The 23,891-nt window shown below is 34.2% G+C and overlaps 1 protein-coding gene across 1 annotated transcript in view; it reads left to right on the forward strand.

The window, feature by feature from the left end:
* The first annotated feature begins 612 nt into the window (after positions 1 to 612).
* The window catches only part of ADAMTS6 (ADAM metallopeptidase with thrombospondin type 1 motif 6), a 292,490-nt gene continuing 269,211 nt past the window's right edge, over positions 613 to 23,891 (forward strand). The window contains exons 1-6 of the mRNA XM_080804246.1: positions 613 to 989; positions 3,372 to 3,736; positions 13,080 to 13,248; positions 19,838 to 20,049; positions 20,553 to 20,636; positions 21,124 to 21,269. Of these exons, the coding sequence (XP_080660372.1) occupies positions 893 to 989; positions 3,372 to 3,736; positions 13,080 to 13,248; positions 19,838 to 20,049; positions 20,553 to 20,636; positions 21,124 to 21,269 (1,073 nt within the window). The 5' untranslated portion in view covers positions 613 to 892. The remainder of the gene's footprint in view (positions 990 to 3,371; positions 3,737 to 13,079; positions 13,249 to 19,837; positions 20,050 to 20,552; positions 20,637 to 21,123; positions 21,270 to 23,891) is intronic.

Genomic DNA, 23,891 nt, shown 5'->3' on the forward strand with positions numbered 1-23,891 from the left:
TGTCTTACCTGTGTTCCTTTTTAAGTCATTTAAGACTTACAGATAAAATCAAGGGGTAAGGTAAATATGGCTTAAATTTTTAGAAGTTTATTTTGTGCTAGTGTCTGAGTGTTCACAGACTGCTGCTAAGTGTCACTCTGTATTTGCAGATATACTCTAAGAAAAAATAATAAGTGTCTTGTATAGCAACAAATCAATCTTGAATATGAGTGTTCTAAAAAAGCATGTTATGGAATGGGAATATATACTATTTATCTCTTATATAAAATGAACTTTGCTTGTGAAGTCACTCTACCTTTTATTTTATCGAAAGGAGGTTAGTCACTGTACGCACACATTTTTTCTTCAAAGCTTAAAAAAATAATTTTTATGATTTCACTTCAGATTCTTTCTTCGATTATTAAGTAGCTCTGGCATTATCCTGCTTACCATTTAGGTTTCTGATTGTTTAGTCTTGTGAATGTTTTTAGACTATAAAGAACAACAATAGTGTAATTTAACTATATTAAATCATACTGTATTTTTTGTCTTTTGGTAAACATTCATCAATATAGTTCTGTCCCTACAGGATATTTTTCACTTAACATAAATTTTGTTTGTTTGTTTTTCTAGGTTAAAAAATGGCCATACTTTAGTAACTAATCAGCCAAATGCTTTGCTTGTGAAAATTTTACCATCATTCTTTTGTTTCCTTTTGGATTGAAAAAATGAATCCAGATACAGAAGAAAGTATGGGATGTTGGGAAAAAGTACCTGTTGAACAGTGGAACATCTAATAATTAATTTGCAAGAAATTTTACAGAAATAAAATTGTTATGCTTCGATTTTGGTATGGTATTGACTCTCTAGCACATAGGTAGCCCTCCAAAAAAATCATCCAGTTTTCTAAATTATGGAAATTTTGTGGAAGACGTTGACCTGGATTTTGAGCCTCATCATGGCTTCATCGGAATTTCATAGTGACCACAGGCTTTCATACAGTTCTCAAGGTAGGAGTCCTGCTTGTGAAAGTGACAAAAAAATATTGCTATTAATTTCATGAGAAAAGATTTTGAATATTTAGTTTGGGTGAATGTTTTCTCTGGGATATGTAGTGATAGGAGTGGGGGCCCACTGTATCAATAGTGCTAGTTTCATAAATCTTGAGGGTTCTAAGTAGTCTAACTTGTTATACTAGTATTTAACATCTAGTGTATTTTACAGGTGACTGATCTTTCTTAGATGATAGACCCAGACCTTTTATTTTGAATCCTAAACTTTAACAAGCTCATTTATTGCTAAGAGTTATAGGCAAGGTCATGTTCAAAAGGAATCCATGGGTTTATGCTATAAAAGAACAAAAAACTAGACGTATTCTGATACAAGGTCCCTCTAATATGGAGGCTTAGTGATAAAAATACTTTCCAAGCTTAAGAATTCTGATATAAGAACTAGAATCTGAGTAAAAGAGTAAGAGAGGTAAGAAGTTCAACTTTTCAAACTCTAATCCATGGGTTCCTAATTTGAATCCATAGAATTGAACTTTATTTATTTATTTATTTTAAAGATTTCATTTATTTATTTGAGAGAGAGAAAGAGAGAGAGAGAGATAGCAAGAGAGAACATGAGCTGGGAAGACAGGGAGAAACAGGTTCCCCACTGAGTAGGAAGCCCCATGGGGGGCTTGATCCCAGGATTCTGGGATCATGACCTGAGCTGAAGGCAGAAGCTTAACAGACTGAGCCACCACAGAATTGAAACCAGACGCCATATAGAATTGAACTTTATATTATAGAAAAGATCTTAACAGAGATCCATGGAGTGAATGACATTTTGTTTTCCATGGATATGGCCAATCTTTATAGATTTATTAAAATGCCTTTTTGATTGCCCTCCCATGAATGTTTGGTAACCAATAATTTTTTGGTGTGGATGAGTCAAACTTTCAAGCCTTTCTATGTTGATATATATGTCTAGAAGTCTATATGTATACAGTGTGGCTCTCAAAGTTTATTAATAAAGCTGTAACATTTAGTGTGAACTCTTACTTATAAGAGATGAAATAAATACTGTCTTTTAATTTATTTCTATTTGGTCATACTCTCATGGGAGTTTAACTCCATGTATAGACAGTGAGGCAATGGACAGACATTTGGTTTCCCTTAGTGGTAAACCTCACTAAAGGAAGATGTGGTTAAGAAGGTAGATTGGAAATATTAAGTATACATAAATGAGGAAAATATGTGTAATAATCCTTTAATTTTTTTGTCAATCTAATATTTTTAAGCAGCTTTATTGAGATACAATAAATATATGATATGATTTACTTATATAAAGCACACCATTCAATGGCTTTATAGTATATTTGCAGAGTTATGCAACCATCACCACAATCAATTTTAGAACATTTCAACACACCAAAAGAAACCCTGTGCCCATTAACAATCACTCCCAAATTCTCTCCAAACCACTCTCCACGCCAGCCCTAAACAGCCTTAATCTACTTATGTCTTGAGATTTTCCTCTTCTGAATATTTCCCACAAAACGAATCACATAATATGTGGTCTTTTGTGATTGACTCCTTTCACTTTGCATAATGTTTTTAGAATGTTAGATAATGAGCTTTAATAATGAAGGCAGTTATTATGAAGTTTCATTTATGTCATACATGTATCAGTTCTGTGTCGAATAATATTACATTGTGTGAATATACCACATTTTATTTATTCATTCATCAGTTGATAAACATTCAGATTATTTCTCCATTTTGGCTATTATGAATAATGCTGCTATGAACAGTCATGTACAACTTTTTGTGTGGATATGTGTTTTCATTTCTCTCAGGTAAATACCTAGGAGTGGAATTGCTGGGTCCGATGGTAGTTCCATGTTCAACCTTCTGAGGAACTGCCAGACTGCTTTCCGAAGTGGCTTCCGTATTTTCCATTCCAACTGATAATTTAAAAAATATTTCTACAAGGCTGTAGAAATTCAATATTAACTCCTTTGGATAACTTTAACAAACATTTTATCTGAGCTAAATTCTATTATTTTAAATATGTGTACTTTTCACTGTTTTTTATTTCATTATAAAATATTCCTGTTTCCTATAAGAATTTAGCTTTTAGAATCCAGTAAGAAATAAATGTAAAAACAAACAATAGTCTTTCAGACTAATTTTAAAATGATTCTATTTTGAGGAACAATTGGAACCTAATTCATCATTAGATTTTAAGATTCATTTTGTTTAATATAACAGTTTTTATTCATATCTCACATATAATGATGCTGATATAGTTTTTTTTTTGTTTATACTGCTACTTCTTCGTTCTGTTAAATTTTCTTTTCTTCCATGTGTTTTTTCTGGATTCTCTGCCTTGTGATTACAAAGAGGAATTCCTGACTTATCTAGAACACTACCAGCTAACTATTCCAATAAGGGTTGATCAAAATGGAGCTTTTCTCAGCTTTACTGTGAAAAATGATAAACACTCCAGGAGAAGACGGAGTATGGACCCTATCGATCCACAACAGGCAGTATCTAAGTTATTTTTCAAACTTTCAGCCTATGGCAAGCACTTTCACCTAAACTTGACTCTCAACACAGAATTCGTGTCCAAACATTTTACAGTAGAATATTGGGGGAAAGATGGACCCCAGTGGAAACATGATTTTTTAGACAACTGTCATTACACAGGATACTTGCAAGATCAACGTAGTACAACTAAAGTGGCTTTAAGCAACTGTATTGGGTTGGTAAGTAGATGTTACAATTTTTAGTTTCTGATGGGGAAATAAATTCATAATGTAAATGTCTTTCCTCCCATTAAGAATATACAGAGTTGGGTTAAGTAAGAAAGATAATAGTCTAAATTTTTTTGTTATTTCTTTTGTCTTTGCTTTTGATAGCCCTTTGATAATGTTTGCATTAACTCTTCAAAGAATAATTTTTAGAACCATATATTATTTGCAGAACAAATTGAGTACATTGATTGCTAGTTTCTCTGTAAATGGTGTTGGGCTTTATATATAAAACAGATTTTTTTTGAATAAGAATAATCCAAAATAGGGGCGCCTGGGTGGCTCAGTGGGTTGGGGCCTCTGCCTTCGGCTCGGGTCATGGTACCGGGTCATGAATCAAGCCCCGCATCGGGCTCTCTGCTCGGCAGGGAGCCTGCTTCCCCCCAACTCCTGCTTGCCTCTCTGCCTACTTGTGATCTCTGTCTGTCAAATAAATAAATAAAATCTTAAAAAAGAAGAAAAGAATAATCCAAAATAAATCTGTATCGAAACTTCTCATATATTAAAATGACATTTGCTATTAAATATGATAGAAAAACACTGTTCCCAGTCATCAGCACTGCCATCTAAGTTTGGATACTCTTTTACATCTAAGGGGATAGAGGAGTGTTACCCATCTATTCTTTATCCTTTATTTTTTTAAAACGATTTTATTTATTTATTTGAGAGACAGAGATCACAAGTAGGCAGAGAGGCAGTCAGAGAGAGAGGGGGAAGCAGGCTCCTTGCTGAGCAGCGAGCCCGATGTGGGGCTTGATCCCAGGACCCTGAGATTATAACCTGAGCTGAAGGCAGAGGCTTAACACACTGAGCCACCCAGATGCTCCTATTCTTTATCCTTTATTAAGAGGTTCTGACTCTTGCTCTCTTTCCCTCTATTTTTTAACACCTTTTTGTTTTACTTTGCTTCCTATTGAAACTGCATGGCCCATGTTGACTACCTTTGGCTACTTAAGATGTGGTCTGCCACGTTTGCCCACTGAAGTTACTGTTTTCTCCTTGGCAACTAATAATGAATTTGTGAACAGATACTTTGAGACTATGTAAATACTCTGTTCCTCATCACACCTTTGCTCACCACACTTAGTAACTCCTGCATCTATTCTTATTTTGTTTTATGTTTCATTTTTAATCAAATGTAAAATGTGAACGCTTTTTCTAAAAATCCCACTTTTAGAAGCGCCCCCCTCTTTTTAAGTAGGCTCCACACCCGATGTGGGGCTTTAACTCACAATCCTGAGATCAAGCTCAATTGGCTCACCAATTGAGCCAGCCAGGTACCCTTCAAAGGCCCTTTTAACCAATTCTGTTTCTAGTTGTAAATAATATAAATGTAGAGGTAATTAGTGTTTTCTAATCCTATTTTCTCACCCATTTTTCAGTATTTCAATCCTTGCCCCATTCAAAGAAGACTTCCTAATATTACTGTTTGTCTATTGTTCAAAATAATGTCACATTTTAGTTTGCTTTATATTTGAACCATGGCTTTCTTATCCAGGTTTTGTATTTCTGGAGTTTCTAATTACTGTTGTTTTGTCTTATTGTGAAAAAAATCAAATTTTTTTTAACCAAATGATCAGTATTATCCATTTCCTTAGTCTTTGTATCTATTGCTTGGAATATATTCCATTCTTTGGAGGCACTTTTTTTCTTCCAGTCTGTTGGTTAATTTCTTGAGCTATTGTACATCTCTCATATTGGGATTCTTTTTTCCTGGTTAGTTCACATCTTCCTCTTTCTGAGTTTACATCCTGGTTTTATTGGAGAATATCTTCAAGTAATTATATCAGAAAATGTGTCTGAGAGGTAAAATTTCTGAACCCTTACCTATTTGAAAGTTACTTTATGTTGCCCTCATATTTGGTTAATAATTTAGCTGGATGTGGAATTCTGGTTTCAAAAATCAGGGGCACCTGGGTGGCTCAGGTCATGATCCCAGGGTCCTGGATCAAACCCCACATCAGGCTCCCTGCTCAGCAGGAAGCCTGCTTCTGCTTCTCCCTCTCCCGCTCCCCTACTTGTATTCCCTCTCTCGCTGTCTCTGTCAAATAAATAAATAAAATCTTTTTAAAAAAATCATTTTCCTCCAGAACCATGGATGGTGGAATTGGGAAATGGAAATATGGGGCATCAAATTTATAAGTACAATTTTATGTCTTAGGGAATGATTTAAGGATATTTAAAAAAATTATCACTGATTAATTTTGGGAGAATTTTGAAAGGCAGTCTGCTTCTTGTTCTTTTCTTTTTCTTTCCTAAGATTTTTCCTCAATGAAAGTGATATGATCTTCTCTTTATCCTTTCTATTTTAAGAAGTCTATAATAATGTCCTAAGCTGTGGATCTTCCTTCCTTATCCTTATTTGATATTTAATGGTTGCTTTCAACTTAAAGACACACCTTCAGCTTAGAGAAATTTAATAAATTATTTCCTTAATTTCTCTTCCTGTTCCCTACCCCTGCCTTTTTGTAATTGGTTCTTTACTTCCCTTGTCTTTCTCTTTTTCCTTCTTTTTCTATTTTGTTCTAAGTTCTATGAGATTTCTCCAATTTTGCTTTCTTTTCCTTCAACTGATTTAAAAATTACAAGCAGTCATACTTCTAATTTTCAAGAGATTTTCCTTTTTACTTTTTTTCTTTGCATTTTGTCCTTATTTCTTAGTTATGTCCACAGTTGCCTTTCTACATTTTCCCTTATTCACTCTTCCATTCACCAAATATTTATAAGTACTGATCATATAATAGGGACTGATCTAGGTGCTAGGAGTACAATACTAAACAAAAAAGAAATTCTTGTCATCACAAAGCTTGCATTCTCATGGAGGATATACACAATCAGATAAATAAATAAAAATCACAGTACGTTGGATAATGATAAGTTCTAAGAAGGAAAAAATACTGAGTGAAGACCTAAGGAAAAAGAGGAAGGTAAGCTGACATCTGAAGGAAAGGATTTCCAGGTGGAAATCTTTAAGTATGAAGATGTGAGCTAAGAGTGTTTGGGAGACAGCAAGAAGACTGCCCTGGCTGGAACTCATGAAAAAAAGGGAGTGTAATGGAAGGTGAGGTTGGAAAGAGAACTGCGGCCAGATGGTAGATTTAGAAGACACAGGATCAAATCAATGATGACTCCAAGCTTGAGGCCAGAACAACTAGAAGAAAGCAGCCATGAGTTGAGATAAGAAAGACTCAGGTATTAACTGAGATGGAAAACCTAGAGGAGGACTGTACTATGGGGCAGTGTATATCTTAAATTCAGTTGGACTTGTTAAACTTGATATCTTGTATAACATATTGGATATGCAAGTCTGAAATTCAGGAGAGGGATATGAATCATGGAGTTATAAAATTGGGAATTATCGGGCACCTGGGTGGCTCAGTGGTTAAGCGACTGCCTTCGGCTCAGGTCATGATCCCGGAGTCCTGGGATCGAGTCCCGCATTGGGCTCCTAACTCCACGGGGAGTCTGCTTCTCCCTCTCACCTTCTCCTCTCTCTCACTGTCTCTCTCTCAAATAAATAAATAAAATCTTCTAAAAAAATAAATAAAAAAAATAAAATTGGGAATCATCAATATATAGATGACATTTAAAGCCAGGAGATTATATGAAATTTCTTGGGGTGAGGGAATATAATAAAGAAGAGATTAAAAAAAAAAAAAAAAGAGGCTTAAGGAACTGAGCCTTTGGGCACTCCAAGAGGTTAGGGAGGTCAGAAAGATGATGAAGAGACAGCAAAGGATAATGAGATAAGAAAGTTAAAGGAAAACCAGACAAATATCCTAGAAGCTAAGAAAAGGAAGTATTTATTTCAAGAGAAAAATGCTGCCAAGTAAAAATAAGAGGACTGAAAACTGGCCATTGGATTTATCAATGAGGAGGTTGTTGGTGACCTTGACAAGCAGTGCTGAAGTCATGTTGGCATAGGGAATATAGGCAAAAACCTGATTGGAGTAGATTTGAAAAGCAATGGGAGAAAAGAGGACATAGATAATTATTTTAAAGATTTTTTTGAAAAAGTAAATGATCAGTTGCTAAAGGCAGAGTGAAATCAGATGAGGTTTTGTTTTATTTGATAAATATGGGAATGATTATGTGGAAAAAAGGAAAATTTCTCAAGTTCATCCATAAAAGAGGAAATAAAAATGATTATATGATCATGAGGTGCAGGTAGGCAGATATTTGGGTTGTAGGAGTTTGCAGGACGTTATACGATGTTTATTGGAATGGAAGATGGCAAGATGAGTCATTAGGGATTAAGAGGAGACAAGAAATTATGGAATATTTATCAAGGAGAACAGGATACTGAATGTATTAGAGAAATGTAGTAAAACTGTTGTGAAGCATTAAGGACATTGTTGAGATTATGGTTATGAATTTAAAGTGAGACTAGTCAGCATCTCGATGTGTTTTTCTCAGTCTAAATGAAGCTGCAAGATTGCAGGCCCAGAGGATCAAAACTGGTTTGATCAGAGTTGTGGTTTATCACATAAATTCTGTGAAGGAGGAAAAGAGCAAGGGAATTGAAGGTGGAACTGAAGATGGATTAGGAGGGAGTGAGGACATGAAGTAGGTGGAGTATAATGAAAAGATGGTAGAATCCTGAGGTCTTAGTAGGTGTAAAAGAACTATCTCTTAGAGTTAGTATACTAGAGGGATAGTCCTAGAAGAATGGGATACTTGAATTTGAGATTTTGACAGGGCTGCAAGCATTGAAAATACTGAACTCTAGGGTTTGACTATGGATATGGGCTTAAGATAAAATGAATGACAAGATATTTGATGGAGAGCAGGTCAAGGGTTTGAGAGGGCAGGAGTTGAAGGAACCATCTATGTCTGTAGTCCTTAACCTGGGGTGCGTGAATGAAATTCAGGGGATTTGTGAACTGGAATGGAAATAAATGACATCTTTATCTTTACTAATTCTTTTTTTTTTTTTTTTTAAGATTTTATTTACTTATATGGCAGACAGAGATCACAAGCAGGCAGAGAGGCAGGCAGAGAGAGAGGTGGAAGCAGGCTCCCTGCTGAGCAGAGAGCCTGATGTGGGGCTGGATCCCAGGACCCTGGGATTGTGACCTGGGCTGAAGCCAGAGGCTTTAACCCACTGAGCCACCCAGGTGCCCCTATCTTTACTAATTCTTAACTGAAATTTAACAGTTCCTTCAATTATGAATATAGTAACAAACCAATAAGGTAATAGCTGACTCCAATAGAAATTATAGATATTTTCATGTCATTTTACAGTTTTGCAGGTTCTTCAAAATATTATTTATGTTAATCACCATTGTAAAATTATGATAGTTATTAGATCCACTGCAGATCTTTTTATTTATTTATTTATTTTATTTTTTTTAGATCTTTTTATTTAAAGTGTTAGAAAAAGCCACATGCATTTTTATATTACATTTTAAAAAATACTTTGATAATGGTATTTCACTATAACAGTTTTCTTTATAATCCTATATATTTTTTCTATATTTAAAATATTATTCTTAGAAGTAGTCCCTAGGCTTCATCCCCACTAGATTTCTAAAGGGATCCAGAACACACACACATAAATTTTAAGAACTGGTGACTTAAGATAGTGAAATCAACAATTATTTCAGGAATAGTATTTCAGAGAATGACAGTGATCCAGAAATTAAATCTTGAATGAATGAGGAAAGTGCCTATGGGTTATTAGTAACTGCAGTGGCAGAGGGAGTTGGTGATGGCATGAGATTGGAAGCTGGCAGGGGTTTTTGTTGTTGTTTGTTTTAGAGGAAGGAGAGAGTGAGAATTGTTTAGAAATGGCAGTGAATCACATGGACACTTCCCCTACCTCCTGGTCCAATAGGAGACATATAGGAAAGAAAACGGAGGATTCACCATTCCAAAGGATTGCAGGGAAAAAAGAGTGTCATTTAGAGAGACCCAGGTGTTTGAGCAATATGAAGTGAACATTCACAAACGAGGCTGAGCGTGAGTTTGAGAAGGCATAAGGGAAGTGTTTTAAATGGTGAAAGGGGAGAGTTAGGGGATGGAATCAGAAAACCTGATGCACATAACCATAGGGGGAATTGAATCTAGGGGATGGGTCTTGGGCTTCTTGTAGGGATTGGCATGTCAGGGAAAGGGGGCATGATGGTTTTCATCCTGATGGCCTGAGGCAGACTGTGTAGAAGTGAGTGGAGGTGCAGAAGGAAGTGAGGGAGAGCAGGGCTCTTGCTAGGCATGTGCAGATTTCTGGCCCTCCATCATCTACCCTCCAGCACTTTTCTAATTTCGTAATAATTTTCCCCCTTCTTCCCTCTAGCTCCACTAGCTCCTTGCTGTTTCTCAAATACTGTATGTGTGCTCATACCTCATTGCCTTTGTTGCCATTCCCACTGTCTGATCTGCTCTTTCACAAGATACCTGTCTGACCTGCTCCTTCATTTTGTTCAGGTTTCTGTACAAATATCACTTTATTAGAGAGGATGTCCCTGACCTTCATAGACAGTATATAATTCTCTCACTTCTGATTAGTTTCTGTCCTCTTAAACTGCTTTTTTTTTCTTAACACTTAACATTGCCAGATTGATCATTTATCTAATGAATGAATCCCTCTTATCTAGGTCCTCCCACCAGAATATAAGCTCCATCATAGAGCCAGAAGTTGGTTTTGTTTACTACTGTATCCCCACCAGAATAGTACTTACCATGTGGTAGGCACTCAGAACATCCTCAGTGAAAGAATAAATAAAGTCAGAAACAACCCTCAGATGATAAAGGGATAATAATATACTGCCTAATAATCTAAACTCCAAAGTCAATTGAAGAGTTGGTTACTTAACTTTGCTTAGTCTGTATTTCTCACCTGCAAAGTAGAGATGATAGTAGTACTTACTTCAGAGAGCTAATAAGAATAAGTGAGAAAATGTGTACAAACATCTTACAGAGTACCTAACACTTAAAATTTCTGGATTTTTTTCCCCAGAGTCTTTCCATATTTGAAATTAGAGATTTTATTTACTTACCAATACTGACTCTATTTCCCCCAGCAACCTGAACTTCTTGTCTGGGACCTTTCAACATCCTTCTGCCCACAGGTTAGCAAGATATGACTTTAGTGCTCTATCTTTCTGGGCAGTACTCATTACCTCACTTCTTATAGTTCTCTCTTACCAAAACTTCTTACACATGCCCTCTTTTCTGTAGGATCATGCTCAGTTTGTGATCACATTGTTACTCTTCCTGGTAGAATAATTCATGTTCAGGTATTAGACTGTGTTAATGGCATATTATGTTATTCCTGTCAGTATTTGCATTTAATTTAGGGACTTATATCCTTAAAGTAAAGCAGACAATGGCGAAATAATGTGAAGTGACTAAGGCCTGCTTTTTTGTTTTTTTGCATTCTTTAGTTCATTTAGTATAGGTACTGGCCAACTTCACCTATAAGTTAGAGCAGCTCTCTGATTATATTTTATCTTTCTTTCCAAGCATGTGGTACTTAACATTAATTTCCCTGAACAGAATCATAGAGATTTAGATTCAAAGGGACCTTAGAGATTATCCAGACCAGAGATTTTCAGATTTTTTTTTTAAAGCAGCAAGACCTTTTTCTCAAATGAAATGTTATGTAGAAAAGTACTATATAGATTAATAAAAGCATAGCTGATTGCCAAGTGCAGGAATCTAAGCCCTATAGGTCTCCCTTTGTTGTCTGGGGCAGTCCCTTGAGGGCACTTCCCTGGAACCCTTAGGGCTCCCCAGAGTGCTGTTTTAAAACCACTAATTTACACCAACCCTTTCATTTTTCCAGCTGAGGAAATACACTAAGAGAGTTTGTGTTTCACCCAGTGTCACAGCATAAATTAGTTGGATTAAGAGCAGTTCTCACATGTGCTGTATTTAAGAAAACACTAATAGACCAGTATGGAAGTTCTTATTTCTTTTTTTTTTTTTTTTTTTAAAGATTTTATTTATTTATTTCACAGATAGAGATCACATGTCAGACAGAGATTACAAGTAGGCAGAGAGGCAGGCAGAGAGAGAGGGGGAAGCAGGCTCCCTGCCAAGCAGAGAGCCCGATGCGGGGCTCGATCCCAGGACCTTGGGATCATGACCTGAGCTGAAGGCAGAGGCTTTAACCCACTGAGCCACCCAGGTGCCCCTGGAAGTTCTTATTTCTAATGCAGATAACTTTAACTATCTCATTTCTTTTAATCTACCAACTTTTATTTGGTGTTCATACTACATATGAAACACTTTCTATAGTTATAACCAATAAAAAGATTTATGAAACATTAACCTTTTGCCTAAAAAAAAGCAATTAGTATAGTTGGGGAGATAAAACATACAGTTGAAAAGTTATACCAAATGTAAATATAGCTTCCAGACTTGAGAGGTAGCAAAAAAGTGTGGCATTAATTAAAAATAAATGATACCAATAATAAGCTCTGTTGGAGCTCAAAAGAAGGTTGAAGCTACTCCATTTGGGCTAGAGAAAGGTTTAAAAAGGAACCATAGTTGAGCTAACACTCCGCTATGTGGATAGGTATAAGGAATATATCATATGAATAAGAGCAGAGCTTTATGTGAATTGCAGCTCCTTCATTTATCTCTATGTAATGTTGGGGAAGTTCTTAAGCTCTGAGTCTATTACTTCATCTGCAAAATGGAGATAAATAAGATATATATCAATCAAGGACATATTAATTGGTATGACATGAACTTTAAAATGTCTATTGTTTATCACAACAGAAATTTATTTCTCCTTTGTATCAGTGTCTATGCTGGGCAGCTTTCCATGAAGTCAGTCAGGGACACAGATTGCTTCTCTTTCAGCTTCTGCCTCCCCTAGGTAGTTTTTCAGAGAGAGTATTTTCTTTGGGAAGGTTTTCAAGAGATGAGCTTAAAAGTGGTATATAGTATTCTTCTCATTTTCTATTGGCCAAAACTTAATTATAGAGCTATCCCTAAACACAGAGGATGTAGTTAAGCTGTGTGCACAATTTGGAAAGGAAACAAGTCTTAGCGAGCACATGGCGATCTCTGCTACCTCACAGAGTTTTGCGGAAGATTGGAGGAAATATTGTATGTGACATGCTTAGTACAAGACATGTATGGCATGTAGAAGAATTTAAAAACCCTCTTTAAGATATAGATAAATAAATATAATGTTTTGCTGGGTATAGATAATTGACTGAATTTCTATTAACATGTGTTTTAACCTCTTTTTGGAGAGGTATCAACTTATTTTTGACTCTTGGCAATGATAATTGACTTTTAAAATGATTCTTCTTGGTAAATTCTTTTCTCCTTCTTCTTTTAGCATGGCGTTATTGCTACAGAAGATGAAGAATATTTTATTGAACCATTAAAGAATACCACAGAGGATTCCACACATTTTAGTTATGAAAATGGTCATCCTCATGTTATTTACAAAAAGTCTACCCTCCAGCAACGACATCTGTATGATCACTCTCATTGTGGGGTTTCTGGTGAGTGAGTGTGTGGCTTTTACAAAGTGTATTGTGTTTTATTGCCACTGTCTTTCTTCTGACACCTATGGAAAGGTTAATAATAAAAGTCAATAGGAATTTGAGTAATTAGAATGATAATGCCCAGAGTCCTCTTAAAAGATGTCACCTATCCAAATACCATATAACTTCATTCATATTTGAAATTTAAGAAACAACATAAGGAAAAAAATGGAAAAAAAAATTAAAAAGACATGAACAAAAAACCAGACTCTTAATTCCAGGGAGCAAACTGGTGGTTGCCAGAGGGAGGGTGGATGTGGGGATGGGTAAAATAGATAAGGGGGATTAAGAGCACACTTGTCTTGATGAACACTGAGTAATGTATAGAATTTTTGAATTATTATGTTCTACACCTGAAACTATTATAACTGTATGTTTATGTTAATTATACCTGAATTAAAAAAACAAGAAGAAAAAAAACCTACCTTCCTTTTTATTGGGGAAAAAAAAGGATGTCACTTATCAATAGTTGGAAGCTCTTTGAGAAGTTCTTAAAATATAAGTCTGTGTAAAATTATTTTTTCTTTGAAGGGGAAAAAACCCCCACCCTATTTTATCCAGGTAATAGTTATAATTTTCCAGCACAAGTGTTGCCTAGTCCTCTGTGCTGTTTGGTTAGTCTGATGTTTTTATGCTAATGGTGAGATGTTAGACACTTGAATAAGATTTGAAGAGTCTTAAGGTAGTATTCAAGTGTTAGGGTACTATGGAAATATATAGCAGGGACAGCAAACCTAGACATGAATGGTCAAAGAAGTCTTCATGGAAGAAGTGACTTTTAAGCTGAGGCCTGATGGAGAAAGAGAAGGTAGCTGTGCAGAAAGAAGTAGAGGGAACAGTGGGTAGAATGTTCCATATAGCGGAAACAGCATTTACAAAAGTCCTGAACCAGAAGAGAGAATATCACATTGCAGTCATTGCCAGTTAATAGAACGGGTTATTAGAATGTGGACTGGAGGGATGGGTGGATTTCATAGTGGGTGAGGAGTGGCCATGAGAGATGAAACTGAAGTGACAAGGAAGGCCAAGACACAAAGGGCTTGTAAACCATATTAAGGAATTTGTTTATCCTAAGTGTGCTGGAAACCCATTGAAAGGTTTTAAGCAGGAATGACATGATCAGATTTGGGTGTTAGAAGTATAACCCTGGCAGTCCTGTGGAGACTGACTGAGACAAAAGCAACACTAGAGGTGAGGGGTTAGGAGGCTGTTTAGTCTAAAGATTAGAAAACTTACAGAATAGAGGATATATCTGGCATAATAGAAAAAATATGGGCTTTGGTGTAGTTTTAGACAAATGAACCAAACTCTCTAAATATTTTCTCAGCACACATTAGTTGCTCAGTCAAATTGTAGCTATCATTATTATTGAGATGACTGTTTCTAGTATTTAAAGAGCTATTATGTTAAGAAAAAAATTAAGGGCACCTGGCTGGCTTAGTTTGTGGAGCACGCGACTCTTGATCTTGAGATTGTGGGTTTGAGCCCCACATTTGATATAGCGTTTACTTAAAAATAAAATCTTTAAAGGTGCTCCTGGGTGGCTCAGTTGGTTAAGTGTCTGACTCTTGATTTGGCTCAGGATGTGGTCTCAGGGTTGTGGTATCAAGTCCGGAGCTGGGCTCATGTGCTCAGCGGGGAGGCTCCTTAGGATTCTCTATTTCCCTCTCCCCCTGCCCCTCCCCTGTCTCTCTCTCTAAAAAAATTAATAATAATAATAATAAATAAATAAAAATAAAATCTTAAAAAAAATCGAAGATTCAGTTTGTTCTGTATAGTTCTTTTGGTGGAGCCAGGGACAGTATATTTCAGTATTTCAGCATGTTTCAGCTTAATACAAAGAAAAGTTCAGCAACAAGTAATTTTAGAAAAAAGTGGGAAGAGTTCAACAAGTAGATTTATTAAGAATAGAATGAGTTAAACAAACCCATTGTTTTGTTTATATCCATATGCTTCTTGGGCTCCTTTTCTTCTGCTTCAAGTCTCAGTGTGCTCTGGAGTTCTTTCTTCAAGTGACTGTTCTCATTCTACTTACACATCTTGAGTAATCTCTGGGACATCCTTGTTGATGAAGAGTAATTGATACAGTAAAAGTAAAAGTAATTGATACAGAAAAAGACCACTTTTATGTCATGCTTAAGGCATGACATAAAATTTCATAGAAAACAATGAAAAACTTTTTGATGGGTCTTTGCATTGAGAAATGAAACTAAAAATTATGGAAATAGTTTAGTTTATCTTATATTTACTGAATTTAAACTGTAAGTACAACAATATATAAATTCATGAAAAACTAGGATTCAAATATTTAGTTGTTTACTGCAATATAATTTTCCTATCATTTTTTTCCATAACGTGGAATCCTTCACATCATGATTATAAAGATGACTTTTTGCAAAAATATTTAAAGATTTCATTGTATTCTGAAAGATAAGTCTTAACCCTTAGATATTCAAATTATCTTCTTTTGGAGGGCCTATCTTATTCATTGGTCTTGCTGAGGTAGATCCTTCTTTTCCAAAGTTTGAGGCATGAATCAGATAGTTCAGCAAATCTCTTATTGCCAACATAAAATTTTGTCCTTGTTGGGGAGGATTTTCTTCTTTTATGGTCTCTCCCCCTGGATTACTGTGCTATTTGCAAAAAATAAAGCAGGTGAATGAGATATTCTTGAATGGCTGAAAAATCTTAAGTGAATTACTGTGACTATTTCCTCACTTTTAGTCTATTCACTAGTCATTTCTGTTACCTTTAACACCAGTCTATTTAGTTCAGACCCTGGTTATCGCTTGCCTGCTCCCCTGTAATGACTTTCTAACTGGAGTCTTCCTGTCTTCAGCTTTGTTTTTGTCGTTAGTGGGCTGTCTCCTACATCTGGCTATAGTATACTTTTTCTTCTTTTCTTCCTTCCCTCCCTTCCTCCTTTCCAAGATTTTATTTATTCATTTGAGACAGAGACAGAGAGAGTACAGGCAGGGGGAGAGGCAGAGGGAGAGGGAGAAGCAGACTTTCCGCTGAGCAGGGAGCCCAACATGGGCTGGATCCCAGCATCCTGGGATCATGACCTGAGCCGAAGGCAGACGCTTACCTGACTGAGCCACAAAGGTGTCCCTGTATTACATACTTTCAAATGTTTCACTGGCTTCCCAAGAGTGGAGAATCTGTCATAGTTCCCTAAGTTCTATAGGAATATCACTAAAAAATATATATATTTTATGATTATTAAGTTTGGGAAATATCTGGTTAAGAACTACTGATCTTGATTATGATACTATTTTGGCAGCATAATTCAAATGACATGTGCATTTATAGGTGTTAATTCCCAGTTAACCAGTTATTGGGAACTCAATTTTATATCAAAATATAATATAGAAAAACCCTTTGAGAGTGGGCGTATTTATCTCATATTCAGACATAAATTTTCCCATTCTGATTAAATTGTATTATCAATCTCAAAAAATAATAAAAAATACTTGTTTTTTGTAGAAAATTTAGTAAATATGTGCTAAAAAGAAAAAAAGGAAGTGAAAATTGCTCTTTACCACTACCCAGGGATAACTGAATACTCTTGTCCATTGATGTAGATATTATTATGTCTCTATACCTGCATAATTTACTTATGTATTTATTAAATAAATATTCATTTAGCATGTATGCGTCAGGCTATTCGAGGTGTTGAGATGCAGCAATAAAACAAGAAAAGTCTCTGCTCCCATGAGGCTTATATTCTAGTAGAAGAGAGTTAATTAAAAAAGCAATCAAGCAAACAAATAAATACATGGCCAACTATCAAGAAGTAACAAGTGCTATTAGCGAAAAATAAAGCAGGTCCATGCAATAATTTTGAACAACTTGTATATATTAAAAATATTTTGAACAACTTGTATATATTAAAAATATTTTGAGATTGATCAAAAATTTAAGATCTTATTTCAGATGACAAAGAGATCTACATATTTGATTTTGGGGAAAAGTTCTTTATTGTATATATTTATGGAGGAATGTTTTCTTTGACATTTTAAACTCTTTCCAAAATTAAATAGAGCATATGTAGTAAGTATCATTTGAATAACTACTGATCTTTGTTTTGAAACAAGTCAGTTGTGTATTCTCTTTTAGATTAAACAAGATATTAGTTACAGATCATTAAGCTTAACATTAAGCAGTCAGTTGACAATTACAGCATGTAGATAATGTTTTGTAATGATCTAATCATGCTGGATTAATTTAATTTTTAAAGTGAAACCAGATATCTTGATTACATTTATTCATTGTGTGTGTATTTTTTATACATCGGACTACAAATTCTTTGCATAAAAGACTCTTTCCATTTATGAATATCCATCAAAGACATTATATATACATTTATCTGTTGGAGTGAAAACCAAGCAAACTAACAATTTAAAAAGCCGAAGTCTGAAATTTTTTAAAATGATGATATCAATAACTACTTTATATTGAGTACTGTCTAATGAGGAACATTATTGCTGTGTTTATTTTGCCCAATCAAGTCTAATTCTTTTCACAAATACTTTAAATGAATATAAGGAGAAATTGAATGGATCAGAAGAGTGAAAATGATCAAAATAATGGAAATGAAATCCTACGTTTAGACATTTAGACTGTTCATCTGGAGGAAGAGAAAACTAGGCATGATTTGAATACATGGGTGGTTTTATGATATTGGAAGATGAGCAAAAAAAGAACTGGAATTATGTTAATGCAGAAAGGATTTTGACCATTTCATAACAATATTACTACAAACTCAGTGGCTTAAGCAACATACTTTTATTATCTCACAGTTTCTGTGGACCTGAAGTTGTACATGAATGAGTTAATTGACTTAGCCTCAGCCAGGACTGGGTTCTCTTCTAGAGTCTCGACAGGGGAAGAATCTACCTTCCTATTCCCATGATTGTCGGCAGCATTCAGTTACTTGCTATTAAAAGACTGAAAGCTTTAGTTTGGGGCTGGTTGTCTGCCAGAGGCCATCTGTAGTTCCTTGTCATGTACAGTTCACCAACTTGGTTGCCTACTTCCTTAAAGCCAGCAAGGGAAAGACTCTAGTAAGAAAGATGCTACAATATTATGTAATATAATTATGTACTCATATGTGTGTAATCATGTATATCCCTTTATCTTTGCTGTATTCTCTTGGTTAGAAGCAAGATACAGTCCCACCCACACTAAAGAGGAGGAGATCACACAAAGTGTAAACATTGGGAGATCATGGGGGCCACCTTAAGAGTCTGTCTGGAAGAGGGGAGTACTTACTGGCTGTCCAGAAGTTATACTATTGAATTAAAAAGTAATATGTCTCTCCCTCTCTTGGCCTTTAGGAATAAAATATACTCATTTAATTTATATGAGTTTCAAAACTATTTTACTGGTATTTGTCATAGTCATTTCCATCTCTTATTTCTTAAAATTTTTAACTCTTACCAAAGTAATTTTTAAAGGGTAAAGGCTAAAGAAATTAGAAAAATAATAGAAAATGCTGCCAGTTTCTGTCAATTATATTATATAAATTAATCTGATTCTTCTTCACTAAATTGTTTAATAAGTAGATGTTAGAAAGATCATACAGATATGAAAGTAAGGTATGCAGAGAACCTATACCTGTTCAAGTTTATTAAATAAAGGTAAATGTAAGTGAGACAAGTGTTTACAAATACCATAGAACTAAAAGGTTTTCTCTGTACTGAAGGACCAACTGTTAGAAAACAAAGGATTAAACTGCAGTCCACAGTGAAATGTAATTTAAAGGAAGCCATGCTGGAATCGTAATCCTTCAACTCTCATTGTAGCACCACTTACCTCTAGGTTTTGGAAGAGGACTACTTTGGGTCTCTGTTAGTATAAATAGTTATATATTGTAAAACTAAATAAAAAGCTTAATTCACAGGCTTTTAGAATTGAGATTTCTAGAGCAGTAGAATTTCTCTAATTAAGATAGTTTAATAAAAAATCTTACTTTAACATAAATGCTCAGAGACATTTCAGGAATAGGATTTTGGGGGTACCTAGCTGACTCAGTTGGTAGAGCATGTGACTCTTGATATTGAGATGGTGAGTTCAAGCTCCACATTAGGCATAGAGCTTACTTAAAAAAAAAGAAAAGGAACAGATTTTTGCAATATTGATGTTCTTCATCAGAATTGTCTTATGGTATTTATAAAGTTAATGCTCTAGTTGTTTTTAAGAAAACTTTATATAAAGTACATCTATATTTAAAAATATTATGACATAATCAGTCACTAGAATAATATGCAATGATTATTTTAAAATATTTTTATTCATTAGGCTTATTTTTTGTTTTTATGAACAGCTGAATGTTATTAATGTTCAATTTGTTTCAACTAAGATGACTATTTTGAAAACTTTAAAGAGTTTAATTTTCTCACTACTATATTTCCTCATCCCCTCTCCTCACTAAAATATCTTAATACTTTAGAAACTTTATGAGAAGCATGTCTATATGAAAGATTTAAAAATAAGTAAGCTTCATTGGTGAACCTATCTGAACTAGTTAATTATTTTATTGTAGACCTCATAAGAAGTGGCAAACCTTGGTGGCTGAATGACACATCTACTTTTCCTTCTTCACTACCAATTAATGGCACGCATATCCGCCACAGACAGAAGAGATCAGTAAGCATTGAGCGGTTTGTGGAGACATTGGTAGTGGCAGACAAAATGATGGTGGGCTACCATGGCCGCAAAGACATTGAACATTACATTTTGAGTGTGATGAATATTGTAAGTTTGATGCCTCTATATAATATTTTAACTTAATAATTTGTGGTTTTGACTAAGGTCATGGATTTTTAATGTGAATTAATGATTTTAAGAATTTACTCATCTAAAATGAGAAAGAATTAATATATTAATGCTTCAGTTCCATAGGAAATAAATTTAAAGATGAACTTTTGTTCATTTTAGATGATGTGTTTTTGAATGGGTCATATTAAATCCTATTTAAGAGGTTTTCTTTAACTTGAAACATCAGCTCACCCTCTTAATTACTATGTTATAGTTCAGTTTTAGGAGAAAATATTTCTTAAGGTATATTTGTATAAAAATCTTTTATGGAGGCATCTTGAGGGTAGAATTCTAAGTGAGATGGGATAAAATAATATCTTTTTATATACAAACTGGTTTAATTTATGAAAAATTGTTTTACCATTCTTTAAAAAAGTACTAAACAATCGGCCTATGATTTTTGTCTGACTTTGTGTCTTTTCTTATTTTCTGGAGGTCAGGTTGCCAAACTTTACCGTGATTCCAGCCTAGGAAACGTTGTGAATATTATAGTGGCCCGCTTAATTGTTCTTACAGAAGATCAGGTAAGAATGAGTTAGTTTAGAAATCTAAAACCTTTAACAAACAGGCTATAGAATTATGTATTATAAAATATTTTATTATTGATCCTCTTAGAAAGTTCTAGTTGAATATGATTTTCACTACTAAGCATTTAATATTTTAAGTAGTTTATAATAATATAACTCCTATGTCATGTTAAGGCTCCATATATGTATATTAGCTTTATATTTCAGTATAAGGATGAGCATTTGCATGGCAGATCTACTAATAGTGGTTTTGGTTGCTGAGAATCACATATATTCACATGATCATTAAAGCTGGAACTGGAAAGAATATTCAATAGTACACTAAATTAACTCTAGGTCAGATATTACAGAGATAAAAATTGGCAAGAGATTATTCCTAGAAACCACTGCTTCTAATTATAGTCCCACTTTAGTCTTCAAAAGTTTTAACAACTGACCTTAGTAATTTGTTTGGAACATTTCTGGTATGCATGTTGTATTGCAGCCAAACTTGGAGATAAACCACCATGCAGACAAGTCCCTCGATAGCTTCTGTAAATGGCAGAAATCCATTCTCTCTCACCAAAGTGATGGAAACACGATTCCAGAAAATGGGATTGCCCACCACGATAATGCTGTTCTTATTACTAGGTATGGTTTGTTGCAAATATTTTATCTTTGATTGTTGTGTTTGATATTTTAACTGTATTTGGTTCTGTCTAAAGCCTCATTCAGGGAATGAATATATTGAAAGCAAACTGGTAAATTTGTTAATCACAATTGAGAAAGAATATATTACACTATTATAGTATTTGTATCAAATGATCCAAATAAGAAAAAAGAACATATTTAGAGTTGACTTAGAAATATAATAAACATCTTTCCTTCAACTGATACCTATTCCTAAGGTTTAATTGGAAGCACATGTATGTTTTCTTCATTGAACAAAATACATAATAAAACAAAGATTAAAAAGTATGAGATTATATTTTAAAAACAAAGCTGAGTCATCATTCTTGGTTATAAAATACATTAATTATTCTTATCTCCAAATTGTTAAAAGGGAGGACATCAATAGTTACACAATTTACTTGGATGAATGTTTATTTAATTAAAAATATTTTAATTAAGGTCTAAATATAAAGAAGCACATTTATTACATTACATGTTGATAGCTTGCTTCTCAGGGAAAAAATTATTATTTGATGATAATGCAATGAATTTATATATTTCTTTCCAGTTTTACATAACTTGTTCAGATCCTTTTATTCCTTACTCTCCAACAAGAACTCTGTGAAATAGATACCATTATTATTTTTCCCATGTAAAAAATGAGGAAACTAGTTTAAAATACTTTAATTGCTCAAGTAAGTGAAAGCACAGATCTCAAACCCTGGTAATCCTGTCTTCTATGACTATACTATGCTAGCTGTCTTAGTTTTTTTATACCTTAATTATGACTGTTTAGAAGCATGCTTAAATCATTTAAGATGAACTTGTCTTTTGACCTCTTATCAGTATTTAAAAATAAAAAAATTGAGCAAAATGAAGCATTATTCTATTTAGTAAAAGGAAATATTCTTTGTTATCTTATTTCTTTAATTGGCAAGATAGTATTTAACATGTATTTCTTCTGTGGTGTGCCCATTGACTCTACATTAAACTATACGGAGGGAGTAAAAAGTCACATGGCATCAGAATCTTGAGATCCCAGAAGATAATGTGACTTTAACTTTTTAAAAAATGTCCCTGTTAACTAAGTTGTAGAGTTAAAGCTTCTGAGTTTTTTTTTTTTTTTTTAACAATTCTAATTACTATAATTGACTTCATCTACCTGGCATTGTAAACTAGAAAATTTTGTTTATGACATGCTTGGTGAATAAAAACAACATTGTATGGGTTCTGTATTCATATGTGTTGACATGTCAGTGTGATAAATTCTGCAATTCTTCAGAGTCTTGTGGTCTGGAATGATTCCCAAATGTATTTGAGGAGTTAAAAATACACTAAGAATTGTGCAAATATAGAAACATTTGTATAAAATATATATATATGGATATGATTAGTGTCAATGAAATTACTACAGGAAAATGTTTGTTATATATGGTTAGCAAAATGATCACAGATAATTTACATTGGCTTCTGTGTTTATATTTATGAAGTCCAACTCTCCCCAAAAAGACAATGCCCAGTGGACTCCTAGTGCTTTATATTTTTGTTATTGTATGTGCATTCAATTTTTAGCTTTTGCATCAAATGACAGTAGCTATACCAAGAGTGCACGTTTAGAAGTATTTGAGTCATGAAATTTATCTGGGCAGTTAGCCATCTTTTCTTTGCACTGGCTGCAATATTCAGCTGTCTTGTTCCTCTGAATTGGTCCAGATATTTTTCTGATCCTCTGCAGAGCTCTTCCTTGTTTCTATAAGCTACTTTGAGTGCTTTCTTGATGCCCGAGGTTTGAATATAAAATTTTCTTTTTAAATTTGTCTCCTAATGGTTGGACTAGTACTGGAAATGATCTCAGGATTTAACAGGACGGTACTTTGAAGAGTTCGTATCTCATACCATTTTTTTAAATTAAATTTTTTATTTATTTTCAGCGTAACGGTATTCATTGTTTTTTCACCACACCCAGTGCTCCATGCAATCTGTGCCCTCCCTAATCTCATGCCATTTTTGATTGGTTATATGGTGGAGGTTAGAAAAGTACCTCCTTGGGGCCTTGGGGCGGCACAGAGTGCCTTTTTGAATTGTTGTTGTCTCAAAGTAACTTTTAGCTTATTTAAATGTCTACTTACTTAAAAGTCTAATGAATTATTAAAGCCATGGAGTGACTTCTCAATCTGATGAATGTCATCTGTAATATATAGAGTTTTTTGTTGGGTGGTTAACCACCTTGATTCTTATATATTTTTAGTTTGTGAAACTGAATATATCTTTAAATCATACTACTACTTTTAGTAAAATTAAAGAATTTTTATAGATGCTCTTATATTAATGTTTTTCATTGCTCTTATATTACCGTTTTTCATGGCCTTATGTAACTTACTCATTACCATATTCAGGATTATGACTTCACCATTTATTGGTAAGATCATGATTTGTGTTTGCTTGAAATGTCAGCTCACTAGAGAGAATGTATAATATGTTTACTGTGAATTCCAGAGAAAAATTAATGGATATGTTTATCTCCACTAGGCCAAATTTTATCTTAGGGATTTAAATGTTTTAAGCAAAAAAGCACTTAGAACTGTAGTTACTTAGGTAATA

This window comes from Martes martes, assembly GCF_963455335.1.
Source record: "Martes martes genome assembly, chromosome: 5".
Lineage (NCBI taxonomy): Eukaryota > Metazoa > Chordata > Mammalia > Carnivora > Mustelidae > Martes > Martes martes.